The sequence below is a fragment of the Cygnus atratus genome, chromosome 3 (assembly GCF_013377495.2).
Source record: "Cygnus atratus isolate AKBS03 ecotype Queensland, Australia chromosome 3, CAtr_DNAZoo_HiC_assembly, whole genome shotgun sequence".
NCBI classification, from domain to species: Eukaryota; Metazoa; Chordata; class Aves; order Anseriformes; family Anatidae; genus Cygnus; species Cygnus atratus.
In genome coordinates this window covers 84,549,437-84,563,982 of record NC_066364.1, presented here as the reverse complement: position 1 = coordinate 84,563,982, position 14,546 = coordinate 84,549,437, and the positions used below count along the sequence as shown (strand labels likewise).

Genomic DNA, 14,546 nt, shown 5'->3' with positions numbered 1-14,546 from the left:
CTTGCTCCAGTTACTTTTGGTTATGGACATTCAATCCATTTTTCCCAATTTTTAGTCCAGCTTTCTTTCAGATCTCCTTTCTGCAAAAAGGAAGACATCATAAAAATTTGCTTAGCTAAGAGCAAATATAAATAAAATAATATTTCGTAATTAAGGGTATTTAAAACCAATTTGGAATTTCTACTCCAAAATGGAAACCTGTGAGAAACAAATATATCAATATAAATGTATACTGATTGTAGCTTGCTGATGGACTGTGACTTGCTGGCACAGCTTGCTAATGCACCAAGCCCAAGAATTTTGTTCTTGGTTTCCCTCTAGAAAATGCATAATAATTGAAGTGTGGCACTTGTTACCTGCTAAAGCCAGTAGAAAAGATCACAATGATTCAATGCTTTTCACGATTCGATGCCTTTTCTAAACAGTGAAAAGGAAGAATTCTCCTTTGTTGGTTCTGACTGGGGGCTGGTAATCACTGGGAGATACCAGATTTTTCCAGTGACAGCTTCAGAAATAATGGCAGAATAACAAGAGGAGCAAGGAAGTAATTCATACACAGACTTGCAAAATGCTTTTGAAACCTGGCTGCTGTTGTAATGAATTTAGAAAAGCAGAAATGTGTTCCTTGGAGTCAAGCCTACACAGTCCTTCCTTACTGATTAAAAACAAATACCCATTATTAGGTCCTGTTCTTTTCCTTCTTCTTTTTCTTTTCTTTTTTTTTTTTTTTTTTCCAGCCACATGTAGTTTATAAAGTGTTGCACATCTAATCATTCCTGCATGCAATAATGTGAAGAGGACTCAGTTTCATCCCTACACTGTATATGTCCTTCTTACTTTTCTAACCATATAGCATGCCTAAAATTTGTAACAATTAATCAGGTGCTCCCAACTAGTACTAGATTGTCATGACTGACTAACTTTAGGTGTTTACAGTGTTGAAATTGAACATTACATAGCTCACATTCCTCAGATTTATCTGAGGAAAAAATCTCAATGCATCATTTTTTTAGCAATGATTGATAGTAGTGTAGAAGCAGCCTTTTATTCTTAGCCATTCACATCAGATATACGTGCTTCTGCAAATTATTGTAGATCTTTTCCTAAAATCCCACTTTATTCAAATGCAGTTGTAAGCAGCTGAGCTTTTCTGATTCAGCACCAAGAATTCAACCTGAAGTCTGTATTAAACTGTAGGCAAGAAGTCAAGCACAGTTGCTGATTCCCTTTGACTGTCAACCTTTTACGGAGTTGGCTTCTGCAAGTGCTGCCATCCATGGTGTCAGCCTTCTTGGGATAGTGAGTATCACTCTGGAGCTTTGCTCGTAAATGCCAGTGTAAAGCTATTGCTTTTCTACTCTAGGGAGTTAACTCTATTGTTTTTAACTCCCTCAGTTTGTGTGTGATTTTCTCAGATGAGATGTGAGACACTCTGAAACCCTCAAGTTACCACACTGGCTTAGAGCAGAGGTCTGTCCCACTCAGTGCCCTGTCTTGGTAAAAGTCTTTCAGAAGAAAGTGCATCAAATGGTGGTGCGGTCGGTCACCCAGGGAAGATGCTACCCTCTGTCTCTCTGAATTGGAATATGATTTATCCACTGACATAGAAAAATGAATATGCATTCCAAAGCCTTAGACTTTTTCTCCTCTTTATTAAAGGACCTGCCTGTGTCTGTAACCTGTGGTTATCCCCCTTCTTCTTCCAGTCCTACTGAGCTCTTTACTTCATTTTTTTTTTGTGTACAATGTTAGTATGTATATATTGATTGCATTTGAACTTGCTTGCTTTCAGTATCATGAGAACTTCTGCACACACATATTCAGCTCCACCAGATAGATTATTTTCTATTATTTCTGATATTTTTTATCTCAAATATATCTTCTTGTTTTAATCTTCAGTCCAAATTCAGCAGATCCAATGGTCCAGTATAGGAATCTCTTCTAGGCCTCTTCTTATTTTGCCACTCTGAATCCTTCTTCATTTCTGCTGTCTTTCACTCAGTCAGTCTTGCCCAGACTTTCCATGTTCCATTGCCCTTTTTCTCAAGAACTCCTGAAACCTAAGCATGGTGCCATCTCTGTCTCAGGGTTTCCTCAGTCCTTCTCCCATCCCTCGATCAGATGTGTGCCTGTGCCTTTTCCCCAGGAAAGATGAGTGCTCCTGCCAGATGCCTTCATACAGTCCTGAACCTGCTCCTAAGAGACTGCAAAGAAAGAGTGTCCCTACGAACAGGCTTCAGGTTGGATGAATTTTCTAAGTGGGCCACAAATAACCCAACAACTGTAGATTGAGCAAATTTTTTTTAGACAGAATACTCAGCAACAAACCCAAGATGACAGGTCTACTATTGTGTTTTTTTGCAGCTGGACTGTAAGCTTGTCAGTATTGCATATATCTTTCTTATTCCTTAAGTTATAGCAACCAAAACTTTGTCCAAAGATCTTTGGAGGAACATGGAAGTAGGATGTTTTGCATGTGGTTTTGAAAGGAGAGCCAATTCTAGCTTTGTGTTAGTCATAGCTATCTGTTAATCTGCATGACTGAAGTAAAAAGGGAGCTCTAGCTCCCATCACAATCGCTGGACAATGATTTGTCCAGCCTGGAGAAAAGAAGACTGAGAGGGGATCTCATCAATGTGTATAAATACCTGAGGTGTGGGAGACAGAGGGATTTGGCCAACCTCTTTTCAGTGGTTTGTGGGGACAGGACAAGGGGCAATGGCCACAAGATAGAGTACAGGAAGTTCTGCACCAACATGCGAAAGAACTTCTTCACAGTGAGGGTGACGGAGCACTGGAACAGGCTGCCCGGGGAGGTTGTGGAGTCTCCTTCTCTGGAGATATTCAAGGCCCGTCTGGACACCTACCTGGGCAGCCTGCTCTAAGGAACCTGCTTTGGCAGGGGGGTTGGACCCGATGATCTTTCAAGGTCCCTTCCAACCCCTTCAATTCTGTGATTCTGTGTGATTTAAGATGAGTCTGCAGAACTGGGCCTTGGACCAGCAAGTGATTACAGCTCTCTGATGGTCCCAAACACTTGCAGCAATGCAGGAATGGTCAAGGAAGAAGAGGTGCCCTGCAGCTGGCGGTCACCCAGGGCCACGCACAGCCTCCGCAGGCAGCTGCAGCTAGAACTCAGCTTCTGATTTTACAGCCTTCCGAACATCAGGAGATGATGTGCAACTGCAGTACTGCAGTCAGGAGATCTGACGTCTGTCCTGGACCTACAGCAGGTATTGTCAGAGGCTCAGCAGCCCAGCAGGCATTCCTGCGTGCCAGCATTGTTGGTGTGCATGTCGCCTGGGTCACAGCCAGAACTGATTCTCGAGGCTGCGCCAGAGCATGTCTCACTGCACACACCTCCTTGACAAAAGGGACGTGGTCCACCCTGTGCCGTACAACTGGCTCCTAATAACCTGCATGCTTTCATTGCTTAAATATTCCTGTCTTATTGACCTTTTGGGGCTATTGCAAAGTCCATGGGAATGAGGAGGAAGTGCAAAGCAGCTTAGAGTGGGATGTATGAGGAGAGAAACAGAGAGGTGAGGAAGCTCTACTGTTGTTTGTGATGCCAAGGTATCTGTAGACAGCACAATGAGGGAGGGTTAAAATCCTTCTGTTTCACTTTTGAAAGTATTTGTCCTTTTGAACTGATAGCAAGATTGCCTACTGCTTGGAACTGACATTTTAACTGTTACATTTGTTTAAATCCTATTTGGAATAACTGAAAAAAATAGAATTGGCACATGAAAATGAGCTACCAGATTGTGTCCTGGTGTTGACTGTACATGCAGAATAGACTCAGCAGTCTTCTGCAAGTATTCAATGAGAATCAGTATAATACAACTCAAAAATAGTAAAAGTTAAAAATTGACTCAGAGAGCAATCCACAAATAATTTATGGGATTGGTCTCAGAAAGAGAAAGTATGTGCATATTTTTAGCACAGACCCTTCAGCAGCAGATGTTTTTGCAACGTGTCCTTTGACATCCAGGAGTCTCCAGAATAATTAGAGGCTTTGTGCAGGGCATCACAGATAGCCCAGGTAGAAGACATCCATCTTCGTGGATGTCTTCAGCCTTCACCCAAGTGGTCAGATATGCCAAGGGCATCAGCAGCTCCCCACCAACATGGTCAAGTGACAACCTATAGCAAAAACTCCTGTGTTGTTAGTTGTCCATGCAAATAAAATAGCGTTGAGGTCACAGAATCACAGGGGTTGGAAGGAACCTCTGCAGATCATTGTGTCCACCCCCCCTGCTAAAAGCAGGTTTCCTACAGTAGGTTGAGCAGGAAAGCGTCCAGACAGGTATTGAATATCTCCAGAGAAGGAGACTCCACAACCTCTCTGGGCAGCCTGTTCCAGTGCCCCGTCACCCTCAGTGTAAAGAAGTTCTTACCTGTGTTTGTGTGGAACTTCTTGTGTTCCTGCTTTTGGCCATTGCCTCTTGTCCTATCAGTGCACACCCCCGAAAAGAGCCTGGCCCCGTCCATTTGCATCCTGCACTTTACGAATGTATAAACATTGGTCAGATCACCTCTCAGTCTTCTCTTCTCCAGGCTGAACAGTGTATCTTGGGGCTTAACGCAGTTGCCCCAGGTATAAAATAGCTCATGCGCACTGGAAACACCTCTGGTTTCTAGACTGAAAAGCACGAGCTGCTGCTGCCTGAACTACTGCACCTGGGCCCTGGAGAAGAAAAGACAGCAGCAGCATAAATGCCTCCAGTTAACACGCTGTTGGAGGAGGTCTGAGAACCCACTCTTACTGGATTATGGTAACATTGGTGAAAAGATTTCCACCTTCCAAGGAAAGAAGAAGAAACCTCTGGTTTCCCCCAGTTTGAGTGGGAACCTCCATAGTTTTCAAGGGAGCTGGACTAATACCTGTGAGATGAAATTTGATGCAATGTCAAGTCATTTTCTCTTTGAAACCTGTTCTTCTGGAAAATAAATGATGGAAAAGGAGATGAATAATTTATTATTCATTCATTTAAAAGGAAGCTGTTGGCAATGGTTTAGTCAGATGCAGTGCCTTCGGCCAGTAAAGATAATAAAGGACTAAAGGATTAGTCATGAATATTGCACTGAAAGATAAAGGTCAAATTTGTCATTGGTCTAAATCCAAAAGGCCATTTTTTGATCTGTTGTTCTGAAATGGTGGCTTCTGATCCTCTTTTGATTTGCACACTGCAAAATAATTTCAGCAGAGATGCAGACTCTTCCATGTACTATTTAATCCTATTAACTATCCTCATTTTATCTCAGTTGCCTTTTCAAAACCCATCAGGAATAGTTTGTGCACCCTCAGGTAGCTGTGTGACACAAGCTGACAAGCCCTGTGTTAAAACAAAGGCTTCTGGCATTGTTCAGATACAGGGAACTGAGTCTGGCCTCTGGATTAACTGAAGCAGATTTCCTCAGAGAAGTTGCTCCACAACACAGATTATTGGATGAAATCCTGAGTTGAATTTTCAGAAATCACTATGAGTCAGGATTTCACCGATGCCAGGATTTTATCCCCTCAACAACAACAACAAAAACTGGCACCTCCTGGCTCCCCTGAGGTTGTGCTTACACTGTGCACGGAGCTTCCTTCTGTCCTGCATCCACGGCACCCATGGTAGGTAGCTCCACGTCTGATTTTTGCCCTCCCGTTACTGCTGGATGAACCATCTTGTGAGCACCTGTAGCCTTCGTACTGCCACAGCACGTTCAGGCAGTGCCATGGCAAGCATCAGCTTCACCAGGAGCTGAGACGAGGAACAGGAGCTAGGGTGGGAACTTCTGTCCGTATCAGCTAGAGAAATTAGGAGAGTCTCGAGCATACCTGTTTTTGACAAAGGGTCTCACTCCAATCTGCTGTGTAAATTCCCCTCCTAAACTCATGTTTCTGTACAATTTGCTTTCTCCAAGTCTCCACTTATGAGTGTCCCACTTCTCATAGCTGCTCGGGTCCAGTTTGCCAGTATTATTTCAACAGGCAGGTCTGATTGCTAAAGCTGGCCTCGCCTACTCCAGCACCTCATTCCTGAAGGACGAAAGCAATAGCTGGTAGCAGTACTCCAAAGAGCATTCCTTTCCATGCTTTAGTAAGTGTGACTCGTGACACCACTGCCTGAAAAATATTTTCTGTACCTCTTAGCTTTCACTGTATTTAGAAATATTTAGTACTTCGGCATCATAGCTGTCTTAATTGCCAGCAATTTGGCTTATCTTGCTCTGGAAAGCAGTGAATACATTAACATGTTGTTGCTTGTACTCAGCTTACTCACTTTTAGACATGCTTAATAAGATTCAAGCTAGATTTATAGTGTTATGACATTTTATGCCTCAGCTTGCTGAAGTTGATATTGGCAACCCGGGCTGTGGATTGCCTACCACTAGAGCTTATATACTGCGATGATAAGCACCATCCAAAGCCTGAGAGGCCAAAAGAAAGACGTAAAGAGTGTAGATTTTATCATGTACAGAACTTAATTGGACAGGTAAGAAAATACTTAACAGTCCTGAATATAACATCTCCACTTCACTCTCCCAAAAATGATATGGATTGCGTACAGGTCAAGAGGGGTATGCCCTCCTGTTGTGGTTTAGCCCGGCTGGCAGCCACCACACAGCCCTCTCCGGGATGGGGGAGAGAAATGGGAAAGTGAAGTCTGTGAGTTGAGATAAAGACAGTTTATTAAGACGGGGAAAAGAATAATAATAATAATAATAATAATAATAATAATAATAATAATAATAGTATTAATAGTAATAATGTGTACGGAACAAGTGATGCACAATGCAATTGCTCACCACCCGTTGACCGATGCCCAGCCTATCCCCGAGCAGCCGGCCCCCCCACCCCGGCTAGCCACCCCTATATATTGTTCAGCATGACGTCAGATGGTATGGAATACCCCTTTGGCCAGTTTGGGTCAGCTGTCCTGGGTCTGTCCCCTCCCAGCTCCTGCTGCACCCCCAGCCTGCCCGCTGGCAGGACAGAGCGAGAAGCTGAAAAGTCCTTGGCTTGGTGTAAGCATTGCTCTACAACAATTAAAACATCAGCATGTTATCAGCGCTCTTCTCATTCTAATCCAAAACATAGCACCCTGCCAGCTACTAGGAGGAAAATTAACTCTGTCCTACCTGAAACCAGGACTCAAGTGGAGAATGTGTGACAACTAAAACCACACAATCACAAATTATTTGCTCCTGCAAATGTTTATGCTAGCGTTAGCACAGCTTTTGTCTAAGGAAGCTTTGGTTGCTGGAACTGCGTGAAAATCTTGGCATTTAGCGTATTAAACTGAAGTTTTTAGCTCTTCTTATTTTAGAGAAGAGTATGAAAGCATGGAGGAGAGGCAGAGACCGGGGCAAAGTGGCTCTCCCATGCAGCCAACAACATCACTCTGCCTCTAGGTCGAAGTGTCCGAGCAGAGCAGGACAGAGCTGCGGTGTGTCAGAGATGAGCGGAGATCTGAGAGTGGAGCAAGAGAAGCTGGGAAAGGCGATTACACCTCAGGTTACATACCGCAGGGGATGGGAGAACCAGAGGGGTCTTGACGTTGCCTTCAACTCCACAGCCCCCCCATGAGCTAAATCCCTCAGGGATCATTCCTGGTGGTGGGATCAGGAATGTCTTCTCCACAAGGAAGCTCCTCCGGAGTGCTTGTGGCTCATTTGGGAGACTTTGAACATCAGTGTGCCCGTGTGCTTCCACCACTTCCTTTGCTCAGCCCTCTGCAGTATGGCAGCAAAGGGCAGCCAAGGTGTTAGTATGAAAGTGCTGTTCGTGGTTTGAGTTCCTCGTGTTACCAACAAGGGAGAATGAAGGCAGAGAGATATTCTTGAAGCCACAGTGACTCTGGACGAGATTTCTAGCTTCCCACCCTGTGCTCAGTCCCAAGGGACCAGAAAAATATGGGTATTGGCAGTATTTCTTGTTCCCATTTGTTGTTGGTCTTATTTTGTTACAGTTGTTTCCCAACATTTAATCTTTACTGACTTTTTTATATTTTGTGTTTTGTTAAGGTTTTTCTTCCTACAGCAAAGAAATTGCAAATACAATGTTATCGTGTAATGTGCTGACTTTGTTTTCTTATCTACCTTAGGACATTTATTTACCCCTTCTTCACTAGAGGCAGACCTTTCCCACTGCAATTGCTTTTCTTTGGCACGTTATTCTGTATCTATAATGGCTTCCTCCAGGGGTACTACCTGATTTACTGCGCTGAATATCCAAACGATTGGTGCACTGACATCAGATTTACATCAGGTAATTACAGCTGCAGGATTCCCAAGATGTAATCTCCAAGCAATTTGTCAGCATTTTGAATTACATCCTAATCTTCACAGAACATGTGAGTCAAATCAGTTGTGATGGAAATCAGCATAAAACCTGCCTGCTGGCCCAGACAAAACAACTTGATGTGCAATGACATTTTTTTGCTAGGCAGCCACCTCTGAAGGCATGATGAAGATGGAGGGTCTTAGAGCACAGCCTCAAATCTCCAGCCTTGTTTTACTGACGCCACCCAAGAGCCTCCTGCTGCTGCGGGCTGCGGATATGCTGCCTCAGACCTCAGCTGAGCAGGGATGTGCCCCTGTTTGGCCAGAAATGTCCACCAGGCAGTGGTGAGAGGGTGCAAAGGCAAGCTGTGGCTTTCTCTCCCTGCCAGGGTGGTTTGCACTTGATGCAACCATTCTGACTGACAGAGGGCAAAGCCCCAGCATAAATGAGGCTTTAGAGACAAAGCACTCTTTTTTCTCCTGTAGGGCACATGGGAAGATTAGAGATCATGCACAGTCTGTTTGTATGTTAATAAGGTTCCTTTCTGTTCGGTAACTTAAGAGCCTAGCTGAATTTCGCCCTGTCAAAACCCTGAGAGAATAACTGAGCAAGAGCAGCTAGGTGGCATTACACATTTGGTGCTGCACTGAAGATGATTTTTAAATGCACACTTTGAAATGAAAATCAACATGGAGATCAGAGGAAATGTTTTGGGTATGACAAGTACGAAGTAACCAAAGTACTTTCCGTACACTGTTTCAGGCAGTGGATGAAAGTTCAGTCTTGTGTCACAGCATCACATGTTAAAAATCATGGATGTTGTTTAGCAACAGCTTCCATATCTATCAAAATAAATGCCACACTGCCTAATTTGCATAATAAATTAAAAATATATTTAATGAGGGGAAAAAAAGTGAAAACATTATTAGCAGTACTTAAAATCTCAAATGAAAACCAATGTATTCTTCCTGTGCAGATTCTTCCCAACTTTCTGCTGCTCCTGGAAGTGTTGAGGTTTTACCAGTACTTACTCTTTTTGCTATGCTTCTTAGCACCCACCACCTCCATTTCATTCCTGTCAGACACGGTTTTCTCAGTGTCTAATGTGGCATGAAATGTATGGCATGTCACCTGCAGAGTTCCTCAATCAGATGCCTCTAGTTTTTCAGCTAAATGGAGTCTGATCAATGAATCACGCCGTCCAGAAGCTGTCAGCAGCCTTCAGTGAGTGAGCGACTGCTCTGTGTACATGCCCACGGCTCTGTCCAAATGGCCTCGCTGCCGGTGGACTGAGCTGCCCTGGGATGTAGGTTCCCGTCCCTGCTCCGGTGGCATGCTGGATAAATTTGTGTTCCCTGGGATCCTCTTTCCCCAGCTGTAAAATGAGAATAATGAAACTTGCCTGCAGCTCTGCAGTAACGTGCACAGCTGTGGCAGGCTGCCATCAGCGTGGATGTGGTATAGAGCCTGCTAGCAGGCTATCTGCTCTTCTTTTTCACTTTTCACTGCTAAAAGAGTTGCCTCAGAAAGAAAAAGAGCAAGCAGCAGCTGACAAGTCAGGAGAAAGTACAAGAGGGGTCTTTTAGACTGGCAGGCAGAGGACCCTTTTTTGCCTCACGCTAACCTTTCTGGCTACCTCAGCCACCTGTCCCTCAGCAACCCAAAATAAGCCTGTTCCTCAGGTCCTTTGCCTACTTCCTTAACTTTCTGTTCAGTTGCTGCCAGTATCCTGTCAGTTATCACAGTTTCTCTCGAGCACCTGCTTCTCTCTGATCCTTTCTATCCCTGGCCTCCTCCTTCTCCCAGCCCCCCCAGCCCATCCCAGTACTTGGCCACTTGATGTCCCCGGGGACTGTCAATACATAGGTGCTGCTCAGCCAGGGGGAGACTGAGCTGAATGACTGATCTTCCAGATCATTAATGTCTGTACTTGTGGGACCCGATAAGGTCAACCGTACAGCAGCTGAAAATTGGCGGCAGGCTATCCTCACATCTGCTGCTCCAGCTGGTAGCACGTGGTAGCACCAAGCTCTGCTCTCCGCCTGAGGATGGGACATATAGATACACCACAGCACGATGGCAAAAAGCCTGAGGAGCAATCGCAGTGCCCACAAACCCGTGCGCAGGGATGATTCTTGACTTTTTAGCCTTTCTTCTTCTAATAGCTTCTTGAAAGCTGTCTTCTTCATGTCCTTCTTGAAAATGGAGCCTTGACCTGCCCTCTGGTTTTGGAACATGCACACATCTCCGATGCACACACCATTTGCCCTTCCCCTCAATGTTCACTGACTATGCTGCTCAGTGACTGTGTCCACCTGGGAAGTTCAGCTTTTTCTCACAGCACCTGGAAGTGCCCTGGTCGGACTGACAGAACAGTCTGCTCAGGATGGTCATTTTTCTGTGCATAATTGCTCTCCACACTGAAGTTATCCAGTGTAGGGGATCCCACAGCTGACACGGAGATACACGGTTATTTTGTCATCCATCATTCATACTTCCCCAGTTCAGTAGCTTTCTCAGTAGCAGCACATTTTTGACTTGAAAAAGAATCCACCCACATCATGTTAGGGCTCACGTCTGTGTGCTCCAAAGATAAACCTCACAAATGTGCTTGAATTCCTTGGGTAGGGATAATGGGACAGACCAGAAGCTGCCTTTCTAACCCATTTCTCATTTCTCTTTCTTAGGCCTTCTCTTATTTCTGCTGGGGATGGGAATCAACATTCACAGTGATCTCCTGCTGCGCCAGCTGAGGAAACCTGGGGAAGTTACTTACAAGATTCCTCAAGGTATGTTTTTGTCATTAGGGAAAGTAGTGCAGCAGGACAGATGATGTTTTCAGGTTGAATCTGTGGCAAAACCAAATAAAAGCATAAATGCCAGTATCGCTCAGGTACTTGCTGCAGATGCTTCCTCAGCAGCAGGGATGAGCATGAGCTGGCTGCAGACAGTCGGCAGGAAGCAACAAGAGTGTCTGCAAACACGGCCTTTGAGGAGAGGTTGTAGGAAATAGGCTGGATAATTTAAAGAAGATTGAAGTGGGACATAATAAGAGTTTTTAGCCTTGTAAAAGGCAGCTGCAAAGAAGGAAATCTTCTGGTCCAGGAAGAAGAAGCAGTGGACTTCTTACATTGCAAAAGGAAGATTAAAAATGTAAACTTCAGGGAAAAAAAGTCAGAGCTATGAACCAGGAAATGCCTGGCTCTGTAGAGAAACATGGACAGCGATCCAGGAGGTCCTGCTTTTGGAGTTGACTCCTGCTGGCTTGCTGTGGATGCTGGTATCTCTCCCCCCTGCTCCATTTCTTGCCTCCAATACTGACCTGCCCCTTGTAAATATTTTGATTAGCAAGACTGAGATCCAGATTTTGCATTCCCTAAAGGTAGTGGAGTTGCAAAATATTTTTAGGGCCAGAAAAGAATTCAATAAACATTAATAATTATAATTTAGATAATTCTAATAATGGGCTTTCTTAAGCCCTTCTCCAAATGGAAATAAATGATTGTGAAATGCTGGAAACCTCTGGTTTAGAATTGCCTCTGACTCTTGTACTTGTACAAGACCTTCCTTGTACTTTGACATGGCTCCACTGGCTTCAGGGAAGTCATTTTAGGTTTCTGTTATGGGTCCTGAATAAGGAAGGTAGAGTATTGGTTGCTGACTTCATGGGAAGGAACTTCCCAGGAGGGTAAAAATCACATATTTTGTCTTTTGATGCAGGGGGCCTGTTCACCTATGTTTCTGGAGCCAACTACTTTGGAGAAATTGTGGAGTGGTTTGGTTTTGCCATCGCAACCTGGTCCCTACCAGCCTTCGCCTTTGCCTTTTTTACTCTTTGCTGCATTGGGCCACGTGCTTATCACCATCACAGGTATCAAACCCCATACTGCTTCCTGCAGTGTGCTGCACCTTGCTCTTGGAATGCACTTTGCAAAATGCCAGGGAGGGGCAAAGGAGCAGGGCAGAATTCAAGATAAAATCCAAATTTAATGCGATGTAGAAGAAGCGTATTGGCCTGTTCACGGCCAGGTGAAAGTACAGCAGTGTGCTAGAAAACCTGTGGAGTCAAATGGGCCTGACAGTCATTTAATGTAGCACGAACTGCATCACTGCTTCCCCTGCATTAAGCCATCTTGTCACCAGGCCTGGTAACGTCAACCTTTCCTGAAGGTTCCTTGCACTCTCTGCAATATTTTGGAGTAGACATGCTCCTGTGCTCTGAATTCTTAAGGTTTCTACTTTAGGTCTGCTACAACCTTAGCATTATTATCAGCTTTCACTTAAATAACCAAATATAAATATTTTGGGAATATTCTTTTGCAGAGTAACACAGAGAGATTGCAAAGCAGTTTGGAGGTGTTATAAGGTTCCTCAGCTGAGCTGTATTGAAACTGTCCACTTTTCTTGCATGTATGCAGTTTCACTCTCTTGCTTGTTTTCTTTCAGGTACTATCTCAAGACATTTACGGACTATCCAAAATCAAGGAAAGCCTTGATTCCTTTTGTTTTTTAATGATTGAAATATGGACACTGTGTTCTGTTTTTATAGGGCTTTTTTTTTTTCCTAGTATTAAAGTTAGGTCTGATTATAAATAATTGTACAAATGGTAACCTGCGGTTGTAAGAAGCAAGCAGGTCATTTGGAACTGAAGTTCTTTTTTTAATTATGGGAGAAACTGCAGGTAGCTGTGGGCATAGGGACTTCCCAAGCAATGCACTTGCTTTTCTGTGGAGTTCTACTTGTGGAAAACGGGTATGACTCCACTGAAATCAGAGAGAAAGCACTGGCCAAAAGCTGATGAAGAAAAGTAGAAACTAAGCCCATGACTTCAGGTGAAAGTCCTCAGCAGCCACCCCAATCTGCAGCCCTTCCAGAGCTGCTTCTTCCTGCCCCCATGCCATAGCGCATGCGCCCTCGTGCTGCCAGCACTGCCCTCGGTGTTCCCACAATTTACACTGCAGCAGGGGTCTCCTTTGTCAAGAAAATAACTCAGCCCATTACTTTGCATCTAAAAGCGAGGTTAGCTCCCAGAGCCACAACGCAAAAAGAGGACACCTGTACCAGCACAAGGCTGGAGCAGGGTGCCATGGCACAGAGGCACCGTGAAATATGTGGAGATGCAAGCACCTTAAGCTGGCACTCACAAGCATGTCTGTGTTACTTCCTTAAGCAATGCCCTCCTCACTGCCAGATGATTAATCTTTAGCCACCGGGAGTTTTTTTTTTTAAATGTACTTTGTTAAAGCTGTTGCAGCGACATTAGGACTTTTGTTTCCCCTTTGGCAAATCCAGAGACCTTTTCAGAATAAAAACTTTGTCCACTCAAAACCACTCAATTTTTAGTCATAAAAATAACTTGAGATGGTGATGTGTGACAAAAAAATACAACAAATAAAAAGCTCTGGGTTGAAGAAAATGTTCTCTGACACTGGCAGTACATTTTGTCTAAGAGGAACATTTTCAGATACTCCTATTAGGAAATGATACAGAGATATTGAATTTCCACAAAGACACAGTATGTCTTTTCATAATTTCAGAATATAGTTAGGAATTTTCCAAAAAATGTCAATAGGAACAGATGTCCCAGAGGATGCTGATAGTTTAGTTACTCTTTAAAGCATAAAATCCTGCTGAGAATTATGCTGAGTAGCTGGAAAGAAAAAGACCAGACCACACATACTAAACGTATTACATACTGCTGGAGTAACCTGATTGACTGTATGCAATTTTCTCCAAAACACAATAAAATTTATGTAAAACACAGAGCTGTGCTAGTCTGTGATTTATTGTTTACAGAAACAAGTCTCTGACATTGCTTATACAGTCTGCTCACGTTGGGTTCCTTCTTCTGGGCAAACCCTCCCTGCTTTGCTAATATTGTCCTCATTGCCCCATCCCTGGAGGTGTTCAAGGCCAGGCTGGATGGGGCTTTGGGCAGCCTGGTCTGGTGGGAGGTGTCCCTGCCCATGGCAGGGGGGTGGAACCAGGTGATCTTTACGGTCCCTTCCAACCCAAACCGTTCTGTGGTTCTGTGATTACTGTGGATCAGTGGCCAGCAGAGGCTGGGCCCCACTGCACTGATCCCTGTACAGCACACAGCATAAACAGATCCTCTGCCAAAGAGCTGTGCAGGCAAAGGTGAGGGCAGGATGAAATAACACACAAGCAGAACTGTTGTGGCTATGAATTTCACATCAGCACCACAAACATGTTTTCCTTTTGTTTCCTTGTTTAAACCTGCTGTGTGGAAACGCATGGGGAAGGGGA

The 14,546-nt window shown here is 44.1% G+C and overlaps 1 protein-coding gene across 1 annotated transcript in view; it reads left to right on the top strand.

Annotated features, from left to right (window-relative positions):
• Window positions 1-14,026, top strand: part of SRD5A2 (steroid 5 alpha-reductase 2) — a 28,886-nt gene extending 14,860 nt beyond the window's left edge. Inside the window, exons 2-5 of the mRNA XM_035559421.2 lie at window positions 8,100-8,263; window positions 10,966-11,067; window positions 11,999-12,149; window positions 12,725-14,026. Of these exons, the coding sequence (XP_035415314.1) occupies window positions 8,100-8,263; window positions 10,966-11,067; window positions 11,999-12,149; window positions 12,725-12,791 (484 nt within the window). The 3' untranslated portion in view covers window positions 12,792-14,026. The remainder of the gene's footprint in view (window positions 1-8,099; window positions 8,264-10,965; window positions 11,068-11,998; window positions 12,150-12,724) is intronic.
• The last annotated feature ends 520 nt before the right edge of the window (window positions 14,027-14,546 follow it).